This window comes from Lepus europaeus, chromosome 1, assembly GCF_033115175.1.
Source record: "Lepus europaeus isolate LE1 chromosome 1, mLepTim1.pri, whole genome shotgun sequence".
Taxonomy (NCBI): Eukaryota; Metazoa; Chordata; class Mammalia; order Lagomorpha; family Leporidae; genus Lepus; species Lepus europaeus.
In genome coordinates this window covers 79602603-79630241 of record NC_084827.1, presented here as the reverse complement: position 1 = coordinate 79630241, position 27639 = coordinate 79602603, and the positions used below count along the sequence as shown (strand labels likewise).

The 27639-nt window shown below is 39.9% G+C and overlaps 1 protein-coding gene and 1 pseudogene across 1 annotated transcript in view; both read left to right on the top strand.

Moving 5' to 3' along the window:
* The first annotated feature begins 1123 nt into the window (after window positions 1-1123).
* Window positions 1124-27639, top strand: part of NXPH2 (neurexophilin 2) — a 126630-nt gene continuing 100114 nt past the window's right edge. The window contains exon 1 of the mRNA XM_062199433.1: window positions 1124-1187. Coding sequence (XP_062055417.1) covers window positions 1137-1187 — 51 coding nt within the window. The 5' untranslated portion in view covers window positions 1124-1136. The remainder of the gene's footprint in view (window positions 1188-27639) is intronic.
* LOC133768764 (U1 spliceosomal RNA) lies at window positions 26627-26812 on the top strand (annotated as a pseudogene).

The window sequence follows — 27639 nt, the reverse complement described above, 5'->3', positions numbered from 1 at the left end:
GAGTCTGCGAGTCCCCTTGCCTGTGACTTTTCCACTTGAGGGAACAGCACAAATGCAGTGAAAGGTTAAGGATGCCTCCAACAGAGCTTTGTTAACACGGAGGTGGAGGCTCCTGGGCATCGGGTTTGCAACCTCACGGGCCTCCAACCTACCCGCCTCTCCAAGTCCAGCATAGAGGGCGGCTGCACCGGGTTCTCCTCTTTATTCCACTCCTCTCCCACGCAGCAGAAGGTCTCCGCAGCACAGCTCTGCTGCTGTCCTGGACACCGAGCTGTTTATGCCACCCCAAACTAGAGTAAGCCTGGACCACTACTCCTCGCTCCGTTTCTCACAGCCCTGCCGCTACCCTTCTCTGGAGATCCCGCGGGGTCCCCATTACTTCTCAACCCCCAAAAGTCTTCCCAGCCGCGCCAGCATCCTTGTCCACGGTTCTTCGAGCCAAGCGCGGTAGAGGAGTCAGGGCGCTCTCCCGGGGCGTCCTCGCTCCAGCCCCACCTCCCCGTCCCAGCCTTTTGGGTTCACAGACCCCACGCCCCGCCCCGGGACGCTGCCGCCCTCCCCCCCCCCCAGATCCCGGGGTGCTCTTCCAGCGCATCCACCCCGGGAGAACCCTTCTGCCCACCCCATCCCATCCCCATCCCCACAGCCCGCCCCCATCCTCCCCAGCCAAAGCGGGAGCCAGTCAGTGGGCTGGGCGCCTGGTACTGCCGCGCCGTGCGGACCGGCCCTCTGCTGGGCGGGGGAGGCTCTCGGCCTCGCGGGGCTCCCGGGCGCCAGTGGCCGGACGCGCTTAGCTCTGCCAGGCAGCTGCCCGGATCCCAAGAGCAGCCTCGCGCGGGAACCGGCCCCGGAGCGCTGCGACCCCCGCCAAGCCTGAGTGCGGGCCTCGGCGTGCCGAAGCTCCAGGCGCCCAGCGCGCTCCTCGCAGCCCCCTCCGCTGTGGGGCGCGCGGGGGCCCGGAGAGGCACCTCCCGCCGGCCCGCCCACCCGGCCCGCGCCGCGCGGCGCTCGCTCGTTTTCCGGGAGCGAGTGAGGCGCGGTGTCCCCCCGCGTCGTCAGTCCTGCCCCGCGAAGTGGAGATGCGCGAGAGGCAGGCGAGGGCGCGCAGCTCGTGAGACGCCGCGCCAGCCGGCACCATGCGCCTGCGGCCGCTGCCCCTCGTCGTGGTCCCCGGCTTGCTGCAGCTGGTGAGTGCGCCCGCCTCGCCGCGCGCAGGCCACGCGTTTCGGCGGGAAAACCGCGCCGGGGCCCCCTCGGAAGCGGGACCGGGGGCGCCCGGGGTGCAGGGAGTTGTTGGTTGCCTCAGAGGTTGAAGGGGAAGAACTGGGGACTGGGCTAGAAGGGACATTAGACAGCTGAGGAGCCAAGTGGGCAGTGCGACTCCGGGCTGGGGTGAAGTAGGTTGAAAGTGGCCGGAAAGAAGGTGCGGGCGAAGGAAGAGGGTTACCGAGGAGCCGTTAGTGAGGGGACGGGAGTAGGCGCAAATGGTGAGAACGGTTTGACAGACGGAGTTTGAGAAAACCCAGGCTGGTGGGGCTTGTTTCTCACGTGGTGTTTTGTCCAAACGCCCGCAGACACTTCTTCCCAGGCAGAGAGCATCCCGCGGCCTCTTCCGCGGAGCCAGAGCGGCTCCTTGACCGGGGGGCGGGGGGTTGGGGGCAACTTGGGCTAAAGACCGACTTGGGGTTTCTCCTGGTTTTCCGAAAGGCTCTGGGCTCTGAGCTGGGGTTTTCTGCCTGCGGGGATGGCAAGAGGTAACTTCCACGCCCGGCCGCACGCCGGAGCCGCTCCCAGCCTCCTCTAAGCGGTCTTCTAGCCTCGGAGGCCGCTTCCGCCTGAAGGCTAGGAAGGGATTTAAAAGGTGGATCCGGGTTCGCCAGCGACTCTGGGCGCCAGTGCGCGTGGGGGTGATTCCGCGCGCTCCTCGTGCCAGTGCGTACCTGTGTGGACTGTATATACTGCTGGTTCATTTTCTGTAAGAGAGGTCCAAAGTAAAGCCTTCGGGAGGAAACTTTGAGTAAAGTAAGGTCAGAGAGGAGGACCGCTTCGACTCACCCGCCGCGGTGATGGGGTTCTCATCCCAGGGCACCTGTGTTGATGAGGAGCTTAATGAGAGAGGGTTTTCTCCTGACGCCGCGGTTTCCTTGGCCCTCAGCCTTAAGATTTTACCCAGTTAAAACCAGGTTCAAGAGCCCAAGCATGACAGACTCTCTTCATGTTCCTGTTAGAGGGAAAATCAAGTCACTTAGGAAAGTTTCTTTGTGGGATCTGTGACACTGTGCAGGCAGAGGCTCTTTGTAACTTTAGAAGGTGAATGAGGCCACCTGAATGGTCCGACCTCCTTCCCTGCCCTCACAGAGATTACCTGTCTCGTCTTCTAGTGCTAACAAAAATTCTCCAAAAACATCAAGAAAATGCAACGACATTTTCAAGTGCCCTTGAAGGAGCCAGCACAGCCTGGCTATATACAATCCTGCATGTTAAAATACATTTTACATATAAGGCATTATGCATCCAAAATATATGCCACATTTATCTTTAGTATAACTTGCTTAAAAATGTTTAAAATCTAGATTCCAATAAAAGGTGCCTTAACAGAGCAGCATTTGAATGGCGAGAATAAGGAAATGCGTGGGGAAATCAGGTCCTTCTGTGGGCTCTTTTGAATATTTTCATGAATCTTAGTTCATTAATTTTGCATTCAGTGATCAGGAACTGAGAATTTGCCTTATAAGCATGTGTTAGGCTCTTAAAGACGAGAAAATGTATTTGGGCCTGTGTTGGGGAAAAGTTCTCCCATCAGCTACAATACTGGAAATTTTCACCCACCCCACTCTGGTCCATAGGGAATAGAAATACTACTTGAAGGGATTACACACCCTCCTTAAGAGCTAGATTCTAATATTGCAACATGGGTTGATTGATTACTTTTTAAGGAAGCTTATGTCACATTCTAATCTTCCTTTGGATTGTGCTGGGGTTGTAATGTTTTTTTTTTGGGGGGGGGAGCACTTTATCAGGTAAGTGTGGTGGGGAGCTGCAGCCCAGTGATAAGCACACATTTCCTTATGCTGCCATCCTTTTGGACAATAAAAGGCTGTTTACATTCTCGGCATTCTTAGAGCTGTTTCCAGCCTTGTAATACAAGGGGGATAGGCTGTGAAAGGAAAACAGAATGGCTGAGTGGGTAGATCTAAATTGAAACACTCTGGACTCCCACCACCCACCCCACCCCTGCAGGTATCACAATGGACGGGTCCTCATTTGCTCCTTTGGAGGACTTCTACTGTTGTTCTACCTTTCTCAGCTGATATTGAACTTCTTGGACACATTTTAACAGCAAGTGGATGACATATTTTCTAGATTTGAAAACTGAGCTTTTAATTTTTTTGGAATCATACCTACACAAAAGACAATGCCTTCTGCTGATGTAGAGGGGAAAAAAATCTGTAAAAATATTTGTTGGAGGCAGAGAGGGGCTGATTTGCATTATTGTTGGAATTGGATTTTACTTTTTCAGCTGCTCTGCCAGCCTGAACAATATACTTTTTAAAATGCTAAATGCTTTCATTGAATAGTGGATTCCATTGAGCATATTGAAAATATAATTATGTGAAAACGGCCTGTTTTGTCCACAGTCATGGGAGTTGGGTCCAAATAAGGCACTAACCATATACTAATGTTTACAATAACTGAAACCTTTTTCCTTATTTTTATGCTATTTAAAACTTTGAAGGAAACAAGTTGAGTTATATATTGCAGGTAGTTTATGAGGAATATGTGTATATGGTACCTGTCGTTGGCCAGTTTTCCTGGCCTGTGTCCAGTGTTTCTAACAGATTGCTATACCTATTTTAAAGGATTACTTGATATTTACAAAATTTGCATACCCATCTAAAATGTATTCTTTTCTTTGAAGTCCTTACTAAGCAACATATTCTTCATAAGACTATTTAGGGCACATTATTTTTCTTTTCCTGTTATCTAACAAAGAAAAAATAGCATTTGAAGTTAATATTTTAAAAAAGTGAGTTTTACTTCACCACACAAGCTAAAAACTTCACCAGATGTCAACTTCTTTCATATTATTGGGTAACTCACTGTAAGTGTGATTTTTGCTCTTAAATAAAATGGAGATTATAAAAAGGTTAAATTTGAATTTAAATGATTAGCTCAATTTAATAAAATTTAGCATTGGTTTAAAAACTAAATTTGTTGTACATTTCAACTTTTTCTGTGATAAAATACTAAATAAAACAGAAGTTTAAAGTGATAGAAATTATCACATTTTTAGAATTCTATAAAATGAGAATACCTGTGATGCAAGATAGTACATTTTCAAATTCATCCTTGTTATATGATATCTCATATATTTATGTTTACCTTAATAAATTAATAATTTCAGTATCTGCTTAATATGATATTCATGTTTATTCTCTGTTCTGTATTTATTAGAATGACTCTTCCATTCAAAAATCACAATTTCCCTCATACAGCCTTGATCAATAAACATCAAAACAATCATTTCCCATTGTAAGATTAATATCATCTGTTGGTCATACGACAACACAGAAGAGAGAGAATCACCACCATGTCATGGTCATGGCCAGGCTTTAAAATTAACTCCTCATTGTAAGCATCATTTTTTTAGATGTTTTAAAAGTGAGAATTAGGATTAGACAATAAAATCCTTGGTTCCAACCGCCTACCTCCCATTGGCCGCCACTGGCCTATTAGTTTATGTCATCTGGTCTTGCTTTAAATGCCATCGATATAGGGAATGGACTCCTCGTGGCAAATTGTTTTATTGCCTAACAGATTTCTGAGTGGAAACAAAAAACTTCCGTAATCTTTGTTCTATATTTTTCTTAACTTCCATTTTTTGTTGTTTTTGATTAACAGAATTTTAAATAAAGAGAAAGCATTTTTGAAAAACCTTTCACAGGTTTACATTGTTAGCTTAAAATGTATAGTTCTTGCAAATCGAATGAATTAAGAAGTATTGATTTTTATTATTTACAATCTGATGTGATGATGTATATTTGTTTAATGCATTGCCCACCTTTTATCTGTTCAAAAGATAATCAATACATCTTCAATGATTTCATCATTTAGCAGTAGCAATCAATGAGGAATATAAACGTGTCACAGGTTTGTGATTTTGTAAAAGCTGCAGGGCTGTCTCTTAGTGTTTACATATTCTCTGTACTCCTTTACCTGAAGCTGTGCTGGGTGAGATTTGAGAGAAGAATTATAGCCACACACTCAAGTGCCTTCAGTTAAGGCTGTGTCAGCATTTCTGTAAAGAATCTCATTTCTGTCTTAGCCATAAGCATTATTGTGGGTTAGAAGCTGGCATTTAATATCTTGATTTGGGAGTCAGTTATTTTGAAACTGCCTTAAAGAATTGGTCCAAGTGATTTTGTGTGCTCACCCGTGTGAGGTTCCTCTCTAGGCATTTCTTCAGTATTCAAGATGGTGACTTAACACACTGATTTGTATAGTATTGTCTTGGTGGCTCAATTAACAGGCAAAATCCTTTAGTTTTTACTTGCATGAAGGATATAACTAAAATTGTTACATGTTTGAAGTATTTTGATTATCTTTTCCTAATCAAATATTTTACTGCCATAAGATTTTGTAGCGTGATTAAATCATTTGTATTTTTGATTATTTCAATTTCAGGCTCCCTAGTCATTGTTTTTATGAGTCTTTATTTACTAACAGTCTATTTAAATGTTTTATTGTTTGTGACATGACCAATGGTGTAGTTGACAGTTCCATTCATTATTTCAAAATCCTTTTCAGAATCAAAGGAATCTAAGAATTTACAGTATAGATTTTCCCGTTATAGAAAAATTATAAGATGATTGAACATTTTTATTTCATATTCATTTTAATTTGTGAAAATCTAGATTAAAAATTCTCAGACAGTTGTTTGGTTCATTATGCTATAAGGTCGGTATTCAATAAGCAACTGTCTCTTTATAGAACCTCTTAAAAATGAAAGTTTTATTGTTTAAACCCAAGTGCTACAGGAAATGTTTTTCTTTTCTCTAGTCAAATCATCTAAGAAATTCACATAGTTGTCCTGCAATTTACCATTCTTGTCAATTTTTCTTTTCTTAGATAAATGGATTTATATTAAGACATTTCAGAAACTTCAACTGCAGTGACAATGCTGTGTTAGATTTGTATATACATACCCATTTTCAAGTGTATTTCACATAATTGATGATATTCTTTTCTCTCAACAAGACTAGAAGATAGAGAAGGGCATTTTTAAATGTTTCCATTCATAGATTAGGTAGAACAAATAATTTGATATCGAAAGACTTGGGTTTGTATAACATTGTGGAATAGTGGTAAAGATAGCTGCCTTCCAAAAGGCTTGTGTTCTGTTTCTAAGTAAATCAAACATTCAACAGATAATTTACTATTTGCTTTGACCTAAACTTTCTACTGAGACTGGATCAAACAGTGAGGACATAACAGGAAACAAAATAGATCTGGTCACAGTTGAGAGTGTTTGTGTGTTGTGTGCCTTGATGGGTCATCCTACAGCCTCAGAGCCCTCATCTATAAAATGAAGTCATTAATGACACTCTTATCTCTTTTCTTTTTTAAATATAACATACAGTATTTATGGATTTTCCTTCTTATGTTCACATCTTTAGTTATTTACAACTTAAAATATATCTTACATACAAACATAATTGTTTGAAATATAAATTTCCTATAGGGGAAAAGTTAACCATATCACAAATGATAAATTCACTTAGAAGTAGAATCAAAACACAGAGAGACTTATTACTCTTATCTTTGCTTATGGGAAAGGAAAATGTAGTGAAACTATGCAAAGGGAATTGATGAACACTTAACACATGTAATCAGCAAAATCAATAAAATTTAAATTAAAATGGTACATTCCAGGTTTACCCCTCTTTATACTGTTTTTAAATTGCAGACTACTAACATATAGTCATTGCTTCAATTTAAATAAAAAGCAAATTGACTCTCAGTTAAATTCTAATTATTAAGATAAGCAACATTATAGAATAATAGTGCTACTTAGCCAGCAAACTGGCCTGTGACTTTTGTATGACTCAGTAGAATATAATCTATTTTAATCAGAAATACTTTTAATTAACTTCAAAAATCTCAGGAGTTCATTTACAAAGGTTTAAAATAAAACCAACAAGAAACTGACAAGTGAGACCTGTCAGAGATGGAGAAAAATCTCCAAGGATTGTAACTTTGGGGATAACCCGAGTGAAACAGAAAGACTTGACTGGTCCCAGGGTTCAGTTTAACTGTAAACACTGCAAATGTCTCTACAAAGAGATCATGATGTTGTGATATTGCTATTTTTTAATTTGCCAAACAGTGATTCTAAGGTCATTAAAAATACATGTGTAAGTCTTTTCATATAAGAATATGTACAATTAAGATTTTCAAGCATTGTCATATATAATGACAGTTTTTAAGTCTCATCAGTTTTACCTAAAGTTATGTAACATGGATATTTATTCTCTTAAAACTGTAACACTAGAAATAGTGCAGATTATTCAAAGGAAATAAAACACATGGTAGTTTCTATGGCAGTTAAACCATGATTTCTGTTCCAGAATTCTATTCCTCAAGTGTGTGTGGGCTTAACTAGTGAAAGAAGTTGATAAGTGAAAGAATCTGTATATTTTGAGTGGATAAAGTATACAATAAGTAAGTAGGAACTGTAGAGAACTCTTTACCATCTTGTAGTAATGATAACAATAATATTTATTAAGAAGGTTTGCATTTCATCAGCCCAAACAAGACATGATTGGAGTAATTTAAGGAATAAGGCTATGAAAATGGAAGGAGAAGTGAAGTTTTCAAAGGCATAGTTCCATAGTTTTGAAGTTACCTGTTGTTTCCATATTGGAGACTCTCCTATTTGTCCCTCAATTCCTACCCCACTCTGCAGAATCCAAGCCCGTCTCTCTATAATTTGCTGTCCATTTTGACTTGGACATTTTACTACCCATGCATACCCAAAGCCACACACACACACACACACACACACACACACCCCTTTCCTGAACAGATGCCTTCCACTATTCAGGGAGTCAGATCTTGAAGTCACCATCTCACTCTTTTGTATGCCTGGAGTGTTTGTGCTAAGACTAGTGGCTTATATAAAACACTGCATAGTTTACAAAATTCTTTGCTATAAGATTTTATGGTTCATCTTCATGTCAGCTCTGAGAGGTAAGGCAAGCCATAGTTGGCTGCATCCTCTTTACAGGTGAAAAAAAACAGACTCACCAAAGGTTTCAGAGACAGACTGTAGGCTGCACAAATGGTAAAACTTGAATTTTCCACACCCAGTCTAGCTCTTTCTTCATAGCAACAACCATGTGCAGCATACTGAGGCATGCATAATGAATACCATCTTTTTAGACACTCATCATTGACACCCAGAATGATGGATTTTGGGGGCATTTTTTGAAACATCTCACTCTACACAGCAACTTCTCTTAAGTAGAATGTCAGCCCATTTTTTCTTAGGGTTATTTAAAAAATTATTTATTTGAGCAGCTTAGAGACAAATAGAAAGACAGCCTCCATTCTCTAGTTGACTCTTGAAATGCCCACAATAGTAGGGAACAAAGCCTAGAGCCAGAAATTCAGTCCATGTCTCCCACATGGGTAGCAGGGGCCCAGTTACTTGAATCGTCACTGCTGCCTCCCAGGGTCTGCATTTGCAAGAAGCTGGAATCAGGAGTGGAGCTGGGAATTGAACTCAGGTTTGATGATAGGAAACACAGGCATATTAACAGTAGACTAACTGGCTGCTCATCTCAGGGATATTTTAAGTAAGTTTTGCCATAACATGAAACAAGTTAAATAGAACAAATGGGTTCTTGGTGTGTTCCTTAATCTGTAGTTCAATTTAGAATGTAACCTCATAGAGTCAAGTTGCACAGCATTTCAGTTTTTAATGCAATTTTTATATTAAACTGATGTCCAAGTAATGTGGCTCCAGTTAGAATCAGCCAAGGATTTGAGAATTCCTTCCATTTCCCAGGATCTCATCTTAATCACTCAGATTGAAAAGATAAGTAGGAAAGAATGGGGTTTGAGGGCCACTTAATCCTGCTTTTCTAGTGGACAAGAGGGATTATGAGAAAGAGCTGCTGTGCATGTGAGGCTGTGTAGGTAGGAGGTGCCCACATTTGTGTAGAATTTGAGAACATAAAAATGCAATTTAGTTTTACTAGTAGCATACTTGCTCTTGCTTTTTTCTCTTTCTCACTTAAAAATTATTTATTTATTTGAAAAAATAGATTTACAGAGAGGGAGAGAGAGAGAATATGAATATCTTACAGTCACTTCCCAAATGGCTGCAATGGCTCGACAGGGGGCCAGGCTGAAGTCCGAAGTCTGGAACTCCATCTGTGTCTCCCATGAGGGTGGCAGGGACATAAGCACTTGACCTATCCTCTGCTGCCTGCCCAGATGCAATATCGGAGAGCTAGGATGGAAGAGGATTGATTAGTCAGGACTCAAACCGATGCCCATATGGGATGCACGTGTCACAGGTGCAGTTTAACCAACTCTGCAACAGTGCTGGCCCATCTTTCTCACTTAATATGAAAATATAAATTTCATTGTAAAGGTAACACATTGTGGTGGATGTTATTGTTTTTCTGCCTATATCCTTTTGGAGGAACTGGCTTTGCAAGAATACACTCAAAGCTGTACAATACCATTCATTTCTCTTGAGGAGCTCTCAACCAATGACTGATAGATGCCAGAATGTGAAAAGTCCAACTCCATTGTCAGGCATTCTAGCAACTCTGAGTTGTGACTGAGACTCTGGAGTGTCCCTGCAAGAGCAGCTGAAGCCATCCTCTGCAGGACTTTGCCTCAGATCCCACACTTCCACAGCTTTCTCCCATTCTCTCTTGCTGCCCCACTCCCTTGCCAGGCTTCCCTGGATGCCTTTTCATTAGAAATCACGTTCACTCAAATACTTGTCTTAGTGTCCTCTTCTGGGGAACCTAAGCTCTCTGTTTTTGTTTGTTTGTTTGTTTGTTTGTTTTGTTTTGTTTTTGATATTCAGTAAAGTTTAAAATAATTATCCTCATCCTTACCTACTTTCTGGCACTTCATGCTGACACTGAGAGATCATCACTCTCAGTGGTTTAATGTCTATCCTTCCAGATAGTATGGATATGTGTGTTTTTATCATGATGATGTCATGGACAACATATGTTCTCTCATGTGTTTTTTAAAAATAATTATTCTTGGGACCAGCGCTGTGGTGTAGCAGGTAAACCGCCACCTGCAGTGCTGGCATCCCATATGTGCACCGGTTCAAGTCCTGGCTGCTCCACTTCCAATCCAGCTCTCTGCTATGGCCTGGGAAAGCAGTAGAAGATGGCCCAAGACCCTGGGCCTCTGCACCCACGGGGAAGACCTGGAGGAAGCTCCTGGCTCTTGGCTCCTGCCTTCAGATCAGTGCAGCTTCAGCTGTTGCGACCAGTTGGGGAGTGAACCAACCAATGGAAGACCTCTCTCTCTCTCTCTCTCTGTGTGGGTGTGTATAACTCTGCCTTTCAAATAAATAAATATTTTAAAAAGTTATATATTCTAGCCATTTTTACACGATACAGAGCAGTTGTATTTTTGAAGGTTCACAGTATTTTATAGCATTGCTGAGCTGTAATATATTACTTAATCCTCTTACATTTTGATTTCTTTGGTAATTTGTAAGTATATCTGTAAAATAAATTCCTAGAGTTATGAATGCTAGTTCCTTGCTGTAAATATAAAATTTGAAATTTGATAAAAATAATTTTTCCTTAAAAGTGTCAGTATGCGGTAGTATTACTCTCAGTATCTGTGCATGCCATATTCCTAAGGGCCATTTTTTTTAAATGTTGTTAACCTATTACATGAAAACACCTCTGTTTGTAAAATGTGATATATGTTACTTACTAAGAATGTAAAATATGCTTTCATATCTAGTAACTCTTTGTATTTTTCATTTTATAAATTGCCCTTTCAAAAATTTCCTAATTTTTCAATTGTCTATTTTTATAACCTTTAAACTTTTACAGTTTCCTTTTAGTATTGTTCTGGCACAATTGTTATTTTATTATTCCAAGATATTTTATACATTATGAGGTTTTTATGGATATCTTTTTTATGCCTGACATTTTAAAATTGGTTTTTGCTGGATTATAAGGAAAACTATTTATTTTTGCATATTTACGTCTGTTCTGTTTCTGAACTATACTATTAATTCTAATAATTTTTATTTGATTATGCTGGATTTTATGTCTAGACAATCATATTATCTTGTAATAATCTTATATTTGGCTCTTTCTATTGAATATTCTGTCTCATGTTAAATTTATTCTCCTAGTATACTGGATAAAACCTTCAAAATATCGTTGAATAAAACTGAAGTTGGGCAGTTTTTCATGTTTTAAACTTTGATGTAAATTTTACTAGATATCAACTGTGCTTTTAGTTTCTGAAAAATCTATCAAATCAAGAATATGCTTTTATATTCCACAGTAAATTTACATCCAGAGTTGAAATTGATTTCAGATACATTTTAGCATCTCTCATAGTAATCATTTAATTTTTAAAACTTAATCTGTTTATCTTTCTTACTTATAAATAGGACCCTTAATATTAAGCTGGAATTGTCTTATCTTAGTATAGTGATATGAATATATATGTGTTTTTATGTTATTAATATTTTATTTATGAATTTTGTGTCTATATTCATTAGTGAAATATAGCTAAACTGAAACAGAACAGGTTTTTGCATCAGGATTGTGCCAAGATCGTAATTAGAAAGTCATGTATTTTTCCCCTCAGTTATAGGAGAAGTTAAAATAGTTGAGAATTATTTTTCACTTGAAGTTTGTTGAGAATCATCATAATCCATTTGAGCCTTTTTGTTTTGAGAGATGACATCTTTTATAAATCTTTTATGTACTGTATGACTACTTACACATTCAGATTTTTTTCTTAAGTCTTAAATTTTATTTATTTAAAATTTGGTACATGTTTGTGAACCTTCATATTTATTCACCATAAGATTATATATACTACTACCTGAATTTTAAAAAACATATTATATATCTATGAATTTATGACATGCATTTCCCCCAAGTTTATACGAATTGTTTTAGGACACCAGTGGCTAGAATACCACCTTCATTCTCTAAGTCTAGGACTGTAATAGAAGGCCTCTGCGGCACATTCTACGCCGAAGTTCCAGAGTAGTTCTCAGGTTAAGAGGTGAGCGTCCTAAGCCCTGGCCACTTTCTGCTCAGCAGGTGCCATTGCAATTTCCTGGGAGCTACCCAGCTCCTGCAGCTCTAAGCTTGGTAGTGGGAAGGGGTAGGTGGTAGTGTTAAACCTCAGCTTCTTACTCAGGTGCTATTCTCTTTAGCTTGTGTTTGCTTACAGCCTAATTAGCATGCTTGGCTTTTCAATCATTCTGAGTCACTCATTTTTTTATATTTTGCAGAGATTCTCAAATTTTGTAGACTCTTCTGGCATCCTTTCCTCTTTCTAGTACCCTTTGCATTCATGTTTATTTCTGCATTTCTGTTTCATTTCCTTGAGATTTAGGGAGAGAGGAAAGCTGAAGGCATTCACTTCTCTGTCCTCATTGCAACTGGAAATCTTGTAGTCATTTTTGGCTCATCTTTCCTCATCCCCTATAATATCCATTCAGTCACAAAATCCTGTGACATTTTCTTCCAAATCCCCCTGTAAACTGGCTTTTCCTCTCCATCCCCAGTCATTTCATCATTACCACAGCCTCCTAGCTGGTCTTCTTCCATCATGAGCCCTCTAAATTCATTCCATATCCTACAGAAGCATCTTTCTTAAATTCTTTGATTTATTATGCCACTCCACTATCAAGAGCGAGATTGTGATTCTTTTTTTTCTTAACACATTGACTCTAAATTCCTCTTCCTGGCTTTCCCAGACTAAAATTTCTCATCCCGTATTCATTATGTACTCTTAACTGCAGCCAGGCCTGTGTCCTTAAATTTTCTGTGAATACTTGAGAGTGAAGGAAAAAGCATAGGTTTTGATGTCAGACTGACTTGGATTCTGCAGCTTTCTCTGGCATGGTGGACAAGCTAATAAATCTACTCATCTTGATTTCTTTCCTCCTAAGAGAATGGCGATTATAACTGTCTCATAGAATTACACGCAAAAATGTAAATTGCCTGACATACATCATTAGCTTAACAAGTGTCCCATTTTCCTCTCCACCTGTATAAGCTTAGATTCTTTGTATACAAGCAACAGGAACTGGCTCTTACTGATTTAATGAACAAATTCATTAAAATGAATCAGTGCACAGGAAAGACTGGAGACTCCAGCATGTGTCTACAACAGAATCCACGGTCTAGATATCAGGAAATTGTCAATTAGCCAAAATAGTGAATAAATGCCAACTGTTCTTTTTCCTTCTCTAATCCTTGCTTCACAATGCTGAAGATGCCGAGTCCTACTTGAGTGAGCCTGGTTGACCTCAGTAATTGGCCTTGGCTTGAGAGGGGCATGATATTTTGATGGATATTCTAGACATCCTGTGGAATCAGTGCTAGCATTTCCTATGAGAGAACTTGTGATCAGCACTTTTGCTAAAGAAGGAGCTCTGTTAGAAAAAAAACCTAAACAACTACAGAGAAGACTTTTTCCAACTTTCTACTCTAATCAATATGACCTTTCACTCGTAAATGGACATAGACAACTAGAGATTATCAGACACTTCAAAGACACCATCAGAAACAAGGAACAAAGAGAAAACAGAACAGCCTACTTTAAAAGAAACTAATAATACAAGAAAGAGACTGTAATTTTAAAAATTCCAGTTAGTTTTCTCATAGTCAGTAGGAAACTGTGTCTTGAAAATAAGAACAGGTTCTTATGAATAAAGATCAACTGGGGAACAAGAAAGAATTCTTTGAAATCAAATGTGGAACCAGCAAAATAAAAAGTCCAGAGGAACGCTAAAATGAATGGGGATAAAGCCCAGGTTGGTGAACTCAGGAATTTCCTATAATATATAATGAAAAGACCAAAACGAGAAATATGTTAGAAGAATTGAAAACACAGAAGATAAAGCAGGGAGACCAATGGAGAGCTCCAGGAAAGATGACAGAGGCAATGAGAGAGAAGATATAAAAAAAAATTCATGATGAAATTTCTGCACTCAAATGGAAAAAATTCAAAGATCCTAGTAGTTTTCAGAGAAACAGGATAGATTACAGACAAAGCAAACACCTCTCATTAAACACACTGGATGTTAGAAGCAGTTGAGTGCCTTCAAAGTTCTTACAGAAAAGGGATACTGAACTGACAGCCAAATTGCCAACCAAATATGAAGGGAAAGGAAGAGAATGAAGAGGGGGAGAAATTCAGAGAAGGCAAAATGACATTTGGGCCACACAGGACTCCCAGGGAGGTTACTGCTGGAAAAATCCTCAAAGATACTTCAATGCAAGAAAGGGATGCAAGACAGAGGGATGGTGTGGGATTCATTTGCAGTTTAGCCTGTGATGCTCAGAAGGCAGGGGTTCCATTTTCTCCTGTGGCACAGTCATATGTGGCTCTACAGAATGTTCCATTTAAATAAGCTCACTGTTATGAATGTATTTATTAGTGTGCTATGTTTGAAGTGGATTTTTACACAAAGCATGAATAATTCAGATATAGTTCAAAAGTGGAGTATAATATAAAAATACTGATGAACTAATAGAAATTTGGAGGTAAAGATAATACAAGGGGTGAAGGGAGGTGAGCATACCAAGTTCTTTATCTTGTGTATTAAGAAGCTATTAGAACTCACTAATATTAATAAATTTTAAGAAAAATGTCATCTTAAAATTACCAATCACTAAAAGAATTCAAAGTAATACAGCAAGCCTTCTGTATATAAAAATTTGATTTTTTATTGTTTTTTAAAATTAGCTTTTAACAAATTCAATATGGTTTGTAGATCCAATTCGAAGAACATAATGATATTCCCTTCCCTCCCTCACATCCCCTCTAAACTTGATTGTTTTCATATATTCTGTAATTTATATGTATTAGAAAATAAGTTTAAATTATCATCTAAAATGACACATTTTTTCCCTTAAAATGTGACTTTGATCTCAAAATGCATTTCTATTTTCTCTAATATTTCTGACAAATGGTTATTACTCTGCAATTTGAAAATAAAAGTGATCTTTTTTTTAAAAGGTTTTTTATTTATTTGAGAGGTAGAGTTATAGATAGTGAGAGGGAGAAAGAGAGAAATGTATTCCATCCGTTGGTTCACTCCCCAGTGGCTGCAATGGCCAGAGCTGCACTGATCCGAAGCCAGGACCCAGGTGCTTCTTCCCATTCTCCCATGCTGGTGCAGGGGCCCAAGGACTTGGGCCATCTTCCACTGCTTTCCCAGGCCATAGCAGAGAGCTGGATTGGAAGAGGAGCAGCCGGGACTAGAACCGGTGCCCATATGGGATGCTGGTGCTGCAGGCGGAGAATCAACCCACTGAGTCACAGCGCCGGCCCAATAAAAGTGATCTTTTTAGTGGGGCTGGCTATCCAGTGGGGTGAAGACAAGCACATGATGCTATGGGTTCTCCTCCATTACCAGTGAGATAGGTTTATCAGTCTCCGCACCATTGTTCATTTTGGCCCAAATAATTGCTTGTTGAGGGAAGGGATCGACCAGTGCATTGTAGGATGTGAAATGAGGGAAGGGATCGACCAGTGCATTGCAGGATGTGAAATGTCATCCCTGGCCTCTCAGCACTAGATGCTGGTGACACACTCTCTCACTGTGACAACCAAAAAATGGCTGCAGACATTGCCAAGAGTACCCTGGGGGAAGAATGGCCCTGGTCACTTCAGTGGGTCATTTCTGGCTGTGTGCGAAGCTGAACCAAGAGACCCTTTGGCCCTTCTCAATTGTATGCTTTGTCCTTGAACTGTTGGGAAAGGGATTAGCATTTTATATCGAGATGATTTCTTTCTTAATACTTTTGTTTTTCTAACTAAGGCAAATTTCCTTCACTTTACTTCAATTCAACCAGTATTTTCGGGTGCCAACTATTTCAGGCTCTGTGCCCAGTGCACACATCTCTTTTTGACAAATTTTCCATTTTAAGGGAAATAAATGATGAATGAGCCCCCTGATATTCCTTGTCTGGATAAGGAATTCCCTAGTAGAAATTGTCACACATTCATTTTGCCTCAGGTACAGTTGTTAGGGCTGGCTCAAAAAGTTTTAGTAAAACCTTCTAATTTCCATGTTTTAAAGTATGGTAATGAGGAAAATTACTTTGTAGAAGACAGTAAATAAAACTGAAAATGACAGTCATAAACACTGGTTGGCTAATAAACATATGACCTAAATCCCACATTAGTGGCATATTTGTTAAAATTAAGATGTACCAGGATAATATTCTTTAGTTAATCACAAACCCAGATTTTTATATTTTTAATAACAAAACAAGGGGAAGTAGTTTTGAGTATAAAATTTTATTCAGTTTTTGAGATTTTTGCAAGTGGCTTAAAATTATTAATGTTACTGCTAAGGAACTAGATTGCAGTTCCTTTTTGTCAAAAAAATTTGGAATTTTTGTGATTATGGAACTGTCAACTATGAATTACTTGATTTTAATAAGATATGCACCAACTTTCTTTTATATTGGCATGCAGTTTTAATTGAGTTTTCCTTTTAAGGAAATTCTCATTTCTAAAAAAAAAAATGTATCTATGAAGATCCCTATGAGAGCTGTGTCTCATCCCTTTAAAATAAGCATGGTGATAAAATCACAGCTGGTGATACAACTTGAAAGATAATATATTTTTATGAAATTAGAGCTGTGTATAAATAACAGCCTTACTTACCTGGATAAAGCCTGAGAATCCCAGTGCACTGTAGCTGGGTAGCTATTACATGCCTTCATTTTTTTCTCCCAGAAACCTTTTATTTACGTTATACAAACTTTCATGAATACAACTTTAGGAATATAGTGATTCTTCCCACTGTACCCACCCTCCCTCCAACACTCCTATTCTACCTTTCTTCCTCCTCCCTCTCCTATTTCCATTCTTATTTTTTACTAATAACTATTTTCCATTAACTTTATAAACAAGATTAACTCTATGCTAATTAAAGGCTTCAACAAATAGTATGAAAAAAACAACTATTCCTCACCAGTTTTTTATTTCTCTTTTGATTTCTTCAGTGACCCACTGTTCATTCAGGAGCATGTTATTCAGTCTCCATGTGTTTGCATATGTTCTAGAGATTCATAAGTTGTTGGTTTCCAGCTTAATTCCATTGTGTTCAGAGAAGATGCATGGTGTGATTTTGATTTTTTTTTTTAATTTGCTGAGACTTGCTTTATGATCTACCTGTGGTCTATCCTAGAGAAAGTTCCATCACTGGTGAGAAGAATGTGTATTCTGCAACTGTAGGATAAAAAGTTCTGTAGAGATCCATTAGGTCCATTTTTTCTATGGTATCAATTAGCTGTTATTCCTTGCTGATTTTTCTAGTTGATCTGTCCATTGCTGAAAGTGGAGTATCGAAGTCCCCCCATTACTATTGTTTGGGAGTCTATGTCGCCTTTTAGATCTATTAACATTTCTTTTAAATAGCTAGATGCCCTGTAATTAGCTGTGTTTATATTTATTATAGCCACATCTTCCTGTTGGATTGATCCCTTAATCATTACATAGTACTCTTCTTTGTCTCTTATAGGAGTTTTTGTGATAAAAATCTATTCAGGCCAGCGCCGTGGCTCAATAGGCTAATCCTCTGCCTGCAGCGCCGGCACTCCGGGTTCTAGTCCCAGTCAGGGCACCGGATTCTGTCCCAGTTGCCCCTCTTCCAGGCCAGCTCTCTGCTGTGGCCCGGGAGTGCAGTGGAGGATGGCCCAAGTCCTTGGGCCCTGCACCCGCATGGGAGACCAGGTGGAAGCACCTGGCTCCTGGCTTCGGAGCAGTGTGATGTGCCGGCTGCAGTGCGCCGGCCATGGCGGCCATTGGAGGGTGAACCAACGGCAAAGGAAGACCTTTCTCTCTGTCTCTCTCTCTTTCACTGTCCACTCTGCCTGTCAAAAAAAAAAAAAATCTATTCAGTCTGATATTAAGATGGCTGCATCAGCTTTTTTTTTTGGTTACTGTTAGCATGGGATATCTTTTTCCATCCTTTCACTTTTCAGTTTGCAAGTATCTTTGTTGTGAGATGTGTTTCTTGTGGCACCAAATATATGGGTTTTGCTTTTTAATCCATTCAGCCAGACTGTATATTTTAACCAGCTTTGAGGCCATTTACATTCAAGGTGACTATTGATAAGTAATGACTTTACCCTGCTAGTTTTCCATAAATATTCCTACTGTTTACTCTGGATTCCCTTTGTACTTTTACTGGGAGATTTTTTGCCTTCACCATCTTTCATAGTTTCTGTGTTTCTGTGTGTAGCACATCCTTAAGCATCTTTTGAAAGACTGCATGAGTGGTGACAGTTTCTTTCAATTTCTGTTTGTACTGAAAGGTCTTTATTTCACCTTAATTCATAAATGTGAGCTTTGCATGGTACATTATTCTAGGTTGACAGTTTTTTTCTCTTAAGACTTGGAATATATCTCGCCATTCTCCTAGCCTATAGGGTTTCTGATGAGAAGTTTTCTGTGAGTCTAATTGTAGATTCTCTGAAAGTAATCTGACATTTCTCTCGTGCATATTTTAGAAATTTTCTATATGTTTTATTGTGGAGAGTTTGACTACAATATGTTGTGGTAAATATCTTTTCTGGTCATGTCTATTAGGAGTTCCATGTGCTCCCTGTACTTTGCTGTCCCTTTTTCTCTCCAAATTGGGGAATTTTCTGTAATTATTTCATGAAAAAGGCCTTCTAAACCATTCTCTCTTTCCACACCTTTAGGAAATCTTAAGACCTATATGTTGGGTCGTTTGATCATATCCCATCGATCTCCAACACTGTTTTTTTAGTATTCTAATTTCTTCTCTGTTTTTGGTCTGACTATAAAATTTCCAGAGATTTGTCTTCTAACGCAGATTTTCTTTCTTCTGCCTCACCAAGTCTGTTTTTAAGACTTTCCACCACATTTTTTATTTGATTTATTGAATTCTTCATTTCTAATATTTCATTTTGATTTCTCTTTAACACCTCAATTTCATTGGAAAAATGTTCTTTCATGTCACTTATGGATTTCTTTAATTCATGAATTTGCTTCTAATTACTTCTGAGTTATCCTTTGATCAATTTTTTGAATTCTGTTTCTGGCATTTCTTCAATCTCTTCATTTTCACATTCTAGTATTGAAGTGTTGTGTTCCTTTGGAGGTATCATGTTGTCTTTTTTTTTTTTTTTGACAAGCAGAGTGGACAGTGAGAGAGAGACAGAGAGAGAGACAGAGAGAGAGGCCGTTGGTTCACCCTCCAATGGCCGCCGCGGTAGCGCGCTGCGGCCGGCGCACTGCGCTGATCCGATGGCAGGAGCCAGGTGCTTATCCTGGTCTCCCATGGGGTGCAGGGCCCAAGCACTTGGGCCATCCTCCACTGCACTCCCGGGCCACAGCAGAGAGCTGGCCTGGAAGAGGGGCAACCGGGACAGGATCGGTGCCCCGACCGGGACTAGAACCCAGAGTGCCGGCGCCGCAAGGTGGAGGATTAGCCTAGTGAGCCACGGCGCCGGCCCATGTTGTCTTTCTTAGTCTTGTTTTTTTAATTGCTGCATTTATTTTTAGGCATTTCTGGAGATACTTGTTGGTGTTTTGTTTTGTTGTTTTCCCCTGTGATGGCTTTTGTCTTTGGACTGTGCTTCTGTGGATTAATGGAATGTCTGCTCTTTCAGTGGTATTCCCTGAGGTGTATGCTGAGTGTAGCCAGAGAGCTCTGTTCATCGCTGCATGGTGAGGGACTGTCCAAGGTGACACCAAAGTTGAGCGTGGTAAATATCCTCTTCCTTCTCCACCCCTCTCCCTCCTGCCCACCACTGCTCTGTTGGCAGTCTCATGCTTATCTCCTCTCCTCCAGGGAAACCAATGCTTGTTCACTGCTGAAAGAACCACAAGAAAGATCCATGTTGTCCTTGGTGTTAGGCACAGATCCCACAGCAGTGACCCTCACCAGGGAATCAGGGAGCCCTGAGTATGTGGAACTGCCCACAGTGACTACCTGAAGATCCTGCCACACCCTGTGCCTTCACACGCAGCTGCAGTGTTTTTGCAGTCCCAGCACACAAGTATCCTGAAGTCATGAGCACTCAGCCCCTTGTCAGTTCTCCCAGTCAGACTCAGGCATCTCATGTTGGCTGGTTGCTGGGCACATGGACACAAGCTGGAACAGCTGTTATGTATGTCCAAAATGGCACTCACACTGTCTTGGCTACCTATAGGACTCCAGTGCCAGGTAGTCAGGGAGAGAGAAACCTGGTCCCTTTTTTTCCCTCTAGGTTGCCAGGTGTACTCTACTCCACAGGACTCCAAACTGGACTTTTGCCAAGCTCTTCCCTCAGCTATATTTCCAGTGGCTTGGTCTGCTGAAGTCTGGTCTCACCTCACTCTGCAAAACTGGTGCCTGAGGTGCTCAGCTGCTGGGGTCCTGAGTTGTGCACATCCACACCGTTCACATAGATCCACAATGTCCCTCTAATTTGCATGGCATTTCCTCTGCCATTTTCTCCCTAACTCTTCCCTGATATTGCCTGTATGCCTTTATATATATATATATATATATATATATATATATATATATATATATATGTAGAAAGAGCCTTAATATATATATATATATATATATATATATATATATATATATATATAGAAAGAGCCTCCAAAGAAGATGCAGGAGCCCTAAATGTGCATGTGTGTGTAAAGGGCAACCCCAGGGCAGATTCTCTTATTCCTGCACCTGTTTTTATACAAGTATGCAGTTATAAATACAGACAAAACTTTTCTATCGACCTTTCCCATCATATAAAAGTTTATAACTTTTCATTGACAGAGGATATCTTGTGTCTGTCTTCAAAGTTACAGACCTAAATTGTGCTACTGCCATTCTCTGTGCAAATATCTAAACAAGCCAGTATTTACTGATTACTCTTAGCTTCTATCAAAGGTTAATGTCAATTGGAAAACATTTTTTGGTTTCATTCAATAGTTTAACTGTTTGTTGTAGCCTTGGCAGTACACTAAGCTTTTCTTTAAAATATACTACCAGGAACACAGATATTTCCTCCTGATAAATCAGATACCCTTCTTGAAAGGATGAGAATTTTGACTCAGTGTTTCCACTTAAAAATTTTTTCTAGGAAGAACAGAACTAATTTACAGCTAAATTGCAACAAGTATCTTTACTAAATTTAATTCTCTGGAAGTTTTCTCTTTCATCTTCTCCTTGACCTTGTATTTTTTTGTGTGTGTATGAATAGTCCTGTGTTATATGGTTTATGTCATGTGCATTGGAAATATATTTTGAAAATATTTGGGCTAAAAATACCTTTGCTAGATGTTTCATCCTTGTTGTCCTAAAGTACCTATTGCATTAATTTGGTGAATTCACTTGAAATTTGTGGGCATGAATTTCCTCTAAACTCTTCCTTCTGAAGATGGGAGTGGTTGGAATCAAGGAATCCCAAATACTTGTTCGTAGACAAGCCATAGCAAAAGAGCACTTCCAGAACCTTCAGGCATGTCACATCCATGTCTGTGGCTGCTGCCAAGGCACCAGGTGATGCTGGAGCCCAGCCAGGCTTGGGAACCCCTGTACCAGATGGTGTCTTAGATGTTCTTTGCCTTTATAAATTTATGATGCTTTTGGAACCCTGGCTTCTGGTGTGTGGACTATAAGCCAGACCCCAGGGAAAGAGCTGCAGATGTTCTGATTACCCTACCAGTGACTCAGGAAGAGAAATGCCTCAGGTCTGGAGGGGGCTTTCCAGTTTTTGCAGATGTTTCCCCCAAAGGTATATTAAGTGTTCCTGTCTCTATGCTCCATTTTACGCTTGCCACACCTCCGTTAGAGCATAGATTGCAGGGCATTGTAACTGTGGGTACACATCTGTGTACCTATATTCCACTTAACTCAAATGAAATCCATGAACTCCGGGAACGTGCATGTCACTCTCTGTAACACCACAGCCAGCTGCGTAGTAGGCATCAGAGAAGTGCTACCTGTGACAGATTATAGGGAAGAAATTTGGGTGGCATAGTATGTCTAAACCCTTAGCTTGTTTAGTGTCACTGATCTTCAGCTGGTACCTGAAGCTCCTTTGTTTTGGAGCTCTGAGTTTGTGTGGCAAACGTGTCTTACCCTTAGCAGTGTAATTATTAGGATGTTTGAGATAGCACTTCTGAGCCTTGAGTAAAGTGCTATACTAAATAAAATGGACTATTATTTTCTCTGCCTGTCTCTCTTAAACCCAACTCTGTTTTCTTTTGCTGGGACAAAGAAAGTGTATTCTCAGTAGCCATAAAACTGGTTAATTCCATTGTTTACTCTTTTAGAAGTAGATAGAGATAGCCACAAAAATAAGATTTGATGTTCATTCACCAACACCTACTCTATAATGCCTTATAATATTTTCCTCTTATTATTTCCTCACATAATTCTAATACAATATCTTGATGTTTCAGTGCTTTTTTGTATTAATGTTTTATTTCCTTATGGGAATTTTGGTGAGGAAATAGATTTAAGTTATTGTTGTTTTTATATATTAAGTACACTGTCTTAACTCAAATTGCTATCTTTTCAAATTCCAGTCACCTTATTATCAGATTTTTATTCAATGATAATGAAGGTGGTTTCATGATTGAAATGTTGACAATTTTCAAAGACCAGATACAATTGTAAGTCATCACTTGACTGACAAATAAACACTGTAACTTTCTTATGACAATGAGACATCCCTAAACTCTTCCATCCTGTATGAAAATAGGTACAATTTAACTCAGGGAGTGGGGAGCTTGATTTGAAGAGTCAAGCATAAGTCTGTAAGGAGTAGGGTCTTCGCTTCATATTAAATAAGCATGTTTCCAATAGATCAGGGACAACCTTTCAGTGGAAAGACAACCTCTGCAAACTGTTGTGGTTTAATGGGACCCAGAGGACAGCTCTATTTGCTGAAGGCATTCTCTCATTATACATAGCTCCCCAGCCTAGGCTGTTGGAGATGGGACTTGTTTCTAGAAACAACCCTATTTTGGGGTTGTGAACAAGAAAAATATTGGCGTTTAATAAACACATTTTCTGTATTGTACCACATTGAAGTTAGCAGGCCAGAGTTGATTTGCAAAAGGCAGGTGACCAAGTAATCCAGCAAATTCCTTCCACAATAGTGTGGTTTTGATTTGTTTGTCTTTGGATTTATAAGGATGCAGAGCCAAAGCTATTTGTCTCCAAGTTATTAAATGAAATGCTCTTCTGAAAGAGCAGTATTTTATTACTAAGTATTCATAGTATACAATTGGAACTATTTTATTAATGCCTGCAGTGAGCAAAGGCTATCGTCTTTGAATGTTATTTGTGAGAGATTTGAATATTTTTATTTTAAAAACAGTTGCGAATGGTAGAGGCTTCTGGATAATGTGTGAATTGTGGCCATGGCAAGTGATAGGCCAGTATGGGTGTGAAATCTAAGCATAAAACACATGTCCTAATTGTGTGTTTTTGTGGTATCACGTTGACCCTTGTTGATGATAATCGAATATTGTTCAAGGTTATCATCTCTGGATATGCCAGGAATAAACTAGGAGGTATATCATAGAAGACAAAAAGCTGTAATTTTTGTCCTCACATTTGCTTTCTCATCCCTCTCACACTTACTTCTGAATCTGCTGGATATGTTTTCCAACAGAAGTTCCTGCTGAGTTCTTTCTCTGAGAATCAGTGTTGTTCTGGCTACTTCCCAGCTCTGTATATACTATACTATGATTCTCTAATCTGGGAAAGAAATTCTGTGAGTTTCATTTGTGCCTGACACTCATTCTACTTGGGATTTTTTTTTCCATTTTTTTTAACTTTTATTTAATGAATATAAATTTCCAGTGTACAGCTTATGGATTACAATGGCTTCCCCCTCCCATATTTTAACCAGCCTAATCCAGGATTTCCATCTTCTCCACCCTGCAATCTGAAATGCAATGAGTTTTTGGGCATTCGGCACTGTTCTCCAACATCCTCTCTGAACACCTACCAGCACTTTACATGATTAGCTGCCGACCTATTCCTTCAATTTTCTAAATCTCGGTCTCTGAGTTTCTCTTTAGCTGAACCTGCCAGTGTTTCTTTTATCTTCAGAAAATACACACATTTGGATGTATGAGATGAAGCGTATTTTATTGTAGATTTGTACTTCAATCAGAATCTTTCAAAGTTAAATATTCTGATGCCTACATGGGCCGGAAAACCACTTTCCCAACTTTATTTTAGTGAACTTTGGGGGTGGAGGAAGATGCACTTGGTCCTTAGAGCCTGAGCCAGGATCCTCCTTTCTCAGCTTCAAATGGCACAGGAAACCCCCATCAGATTCCCAGCAGACTCCCAGAATAGCACTCTTTTCTGTGCCACCAAACACGCTTCAGCTCCTTGCTTAAAACCCACAGGAGGCACAACGGATGTATTAGTAAACCAAGGAAATTCCAAAACCATAAAGAAATGCAGCCAAATAACGCTGAAAAGCTCTGATATATAAATATGTCTGGGAGTCAGCCATGGTCCCTGACTGCTGGGGACCTGGCCAAGGAACTGAGCATTAAGTCTGCCCATTGCTGGAGCAATTTAAATACATAAGTAATTGGAGAGATTGTGTAATGCAGATCAGAAAAAAACAAAAGCATCTGATATAAGTGTTAGCTAGGGCAGCCAAGGAACATTGTAGGAAATGCATTAGTGAGATAAGAAGTTGAAGTTAGAGCCCAAGGAGGGAAGACTAGAGTCGACTGAATAAGCTCAAATTGGGATGAGGGTTGGGGCAGATGGCAGGGAGTAGGTTTGAACATATACTTTGGACTTTTGTGGATCTCTGGGCTTCAGGCACAGCTAAACTCATGCACCCTGAAAGTCCTCTTAGAATAGATATTAACTGGAAGAGTTATTAATTTGTTCAAGATTTGTACATGAAGAGCTTGGGTTGTTAAGTGACTGCCCCCGTCCTGGATACACACTTCCCCAGGAAGCTCAGGCCTTTGTCTTGGGCTGGGTTTCTGTAAAAAAGTGAAGTGATTGTTCTCCCATTGGTATTTGTCTTCAGAAAGAAGGTCCATGTCTGCCCTGACTTGGAGCTCTGCCTGCCTGTGTACTCGATCCCTGAGCTTGATATAGTAATTTCAGACAGTGTTCTCAACTTTGAGTGTGCAATGGCCTGGGAAAGTCTATCCGTATGGGAGATAAACACTTGAGCTCTGAGGAGGGACCTGGAACTGGAATATTAAGCAGTATCTACAGGACTTCTAAGCAGAGTTTGGAGCGGACTCTTTGAGAAACATCAGCCAAAATCTGCAGGCCTGATTATACTTAGCTTGAGAAATTAGTCCTTGAGAAACATTATAGTTTTAACTGAAGGATCCTGACAGCATTTTATCTAACAAAGCAGGAACCTTTGTATAGTGAATGAGCTACGATTCCCTAGACCCAAAGTAAATTCTTAAGGTTAACTTCTTGAGGTTTCACCATTCGTGAGTATGTTTCTAACACACAATCCTTTCTGTTTTGAAGAATCAAACTGACGGATCTTAAAACTTAAGCAGACATTGCATATGGAGAAAGATGAAGTATACATCAGGTGACAGAGGAGAATGGTGTGTGCATGAGTTTATTACTGCACATAATTAAGGAGAGAGCCTGTTTGTTGCATTGCTGTGCCACCCTAGATATAAGGGCATTAGTTTAATATAGGGTTGGGTTTGTTGCTTTATTCAGTATTTTGGAATGAACAAATATAATGAGTTTTAAGTCTTTGATTTGGAAAAAAAATTTTGAGAATTAGGTTTTGAGTTGAAGCCTTATTCAGAAACACTTCATAGAAGAGTACGTACATAAGAGTGTGTGACAAATACCATTGACTGGTTTTCATAATCTCCAGTCTTTTGTCTTTGGTCCAGCATTTTACTCCTTTTCCACCTTCTTACCTAGAATTTAGACTTGTAGCTAGGGGTACAGCAGCCATCTGTGTATCTGAGGAGGCAAGCATGGACAGAGAACGTCGCTTTAAAATTGGCAGAGGAATGACAGACAAAACATGGGTCTGTTTATGGCACTGCAAGCCTCTTTACCAACACTGGCCTGGCTGTCTCAGGACTTCTTCCTTGAGTCCGTGCCTACCTAAGCAATATGGTAAGCTTTTGTCATTTGAAACCACACATTCTCTTGATACAGGAGTCTAAAACATTTTGTTGACTGTCCCACCTTAAGAAAAACACTTCCTTATCAAAGAGGGTTGTGAAACATTGTAAAAAGAATATGTTGGTTTTGAAATAAACAAAGGAGTGGAAGCATGTTGTTTACAAGCCTGCACAAGGATCTCATGGAGTTCAAAAAGAGTTACACGGAGTGTTCAAATATCAATGTATTCTTACCTGGCAGGGGAGATACCATGGTCGTGAAGGTGGTTTTCCCAGGGTGAGGCTTAGCCATTGCACTTCGGATGTGCTGACCTCTGTGATTTCCCCAAATGTGGGAAACTGGACTGCATAATTTGTGGTAGTGGGGGACTGCATTCATGAAAAAAAAAAAAACATATCAATGTATTTCTTCCCCATGCCCCCTCCCCTATAGATTAGTTTAGCCCTTGAGGTGGTTATGACCAAGTGTCTCAAGACCTGAGGTGGTGAATTTTCTATCTGCCAGACAGGCAGAGAAAACATTTTTTGTGACATGAGCAAATTGTGATATAAAGATTGGACCAAGTTTTATCCCCTCGGAATGAGAGACTGAGAATGGAATGACCTCGAACCAATGCTGAGTGAACTTTTGCTGTGGTTGCTGGTGAGGACCAACTAGTATAAGCATAGTCTGACAACTTCAGAGTTCTCCAGACATAATTTTTTTAATTTATCCATTTATTTGAAAGGCAGAGCCTCAGAGAGGCACAAGCAGAGAGAGGGAGGTCTACAGTCCACTGGCTCACTCCCCAAATGACTGCAATGAAGCCAGAAGCAGACGTATAAATCAGGCAGGAGAATAGTTGTAGAAGTCCATGGTCTCTATATGATTTGAAAAACTGGGACATGAGATAGTTAGGCAAGACATATTTCAACCCAAAGGCTTATCAGGAGGTCACAGGCTCAATCAAGTGGAGAGGTGAGTCAGACACAGAAACGGTATTGTGTAAAGAACTCAAGACTGGGGGCAGGGAATTGAACTTCAGTCTTGACTCTGCCCTGTTGACTAGCTGGAGATCCTAAGCAGGGGATAATATTACTGTACCTCAATTTTCTTCCCTGTAAATAAGGAGATTTTATATGAATGCTAAAGTGAATTCACATCTAAAATTCCATGATTCTACTGTAATTTTACAAGGATAGAGAAATGTGATGTTTGGTGCCAGAGCTGAATTCAAGCAGAGACCTCCTAGGATCCTG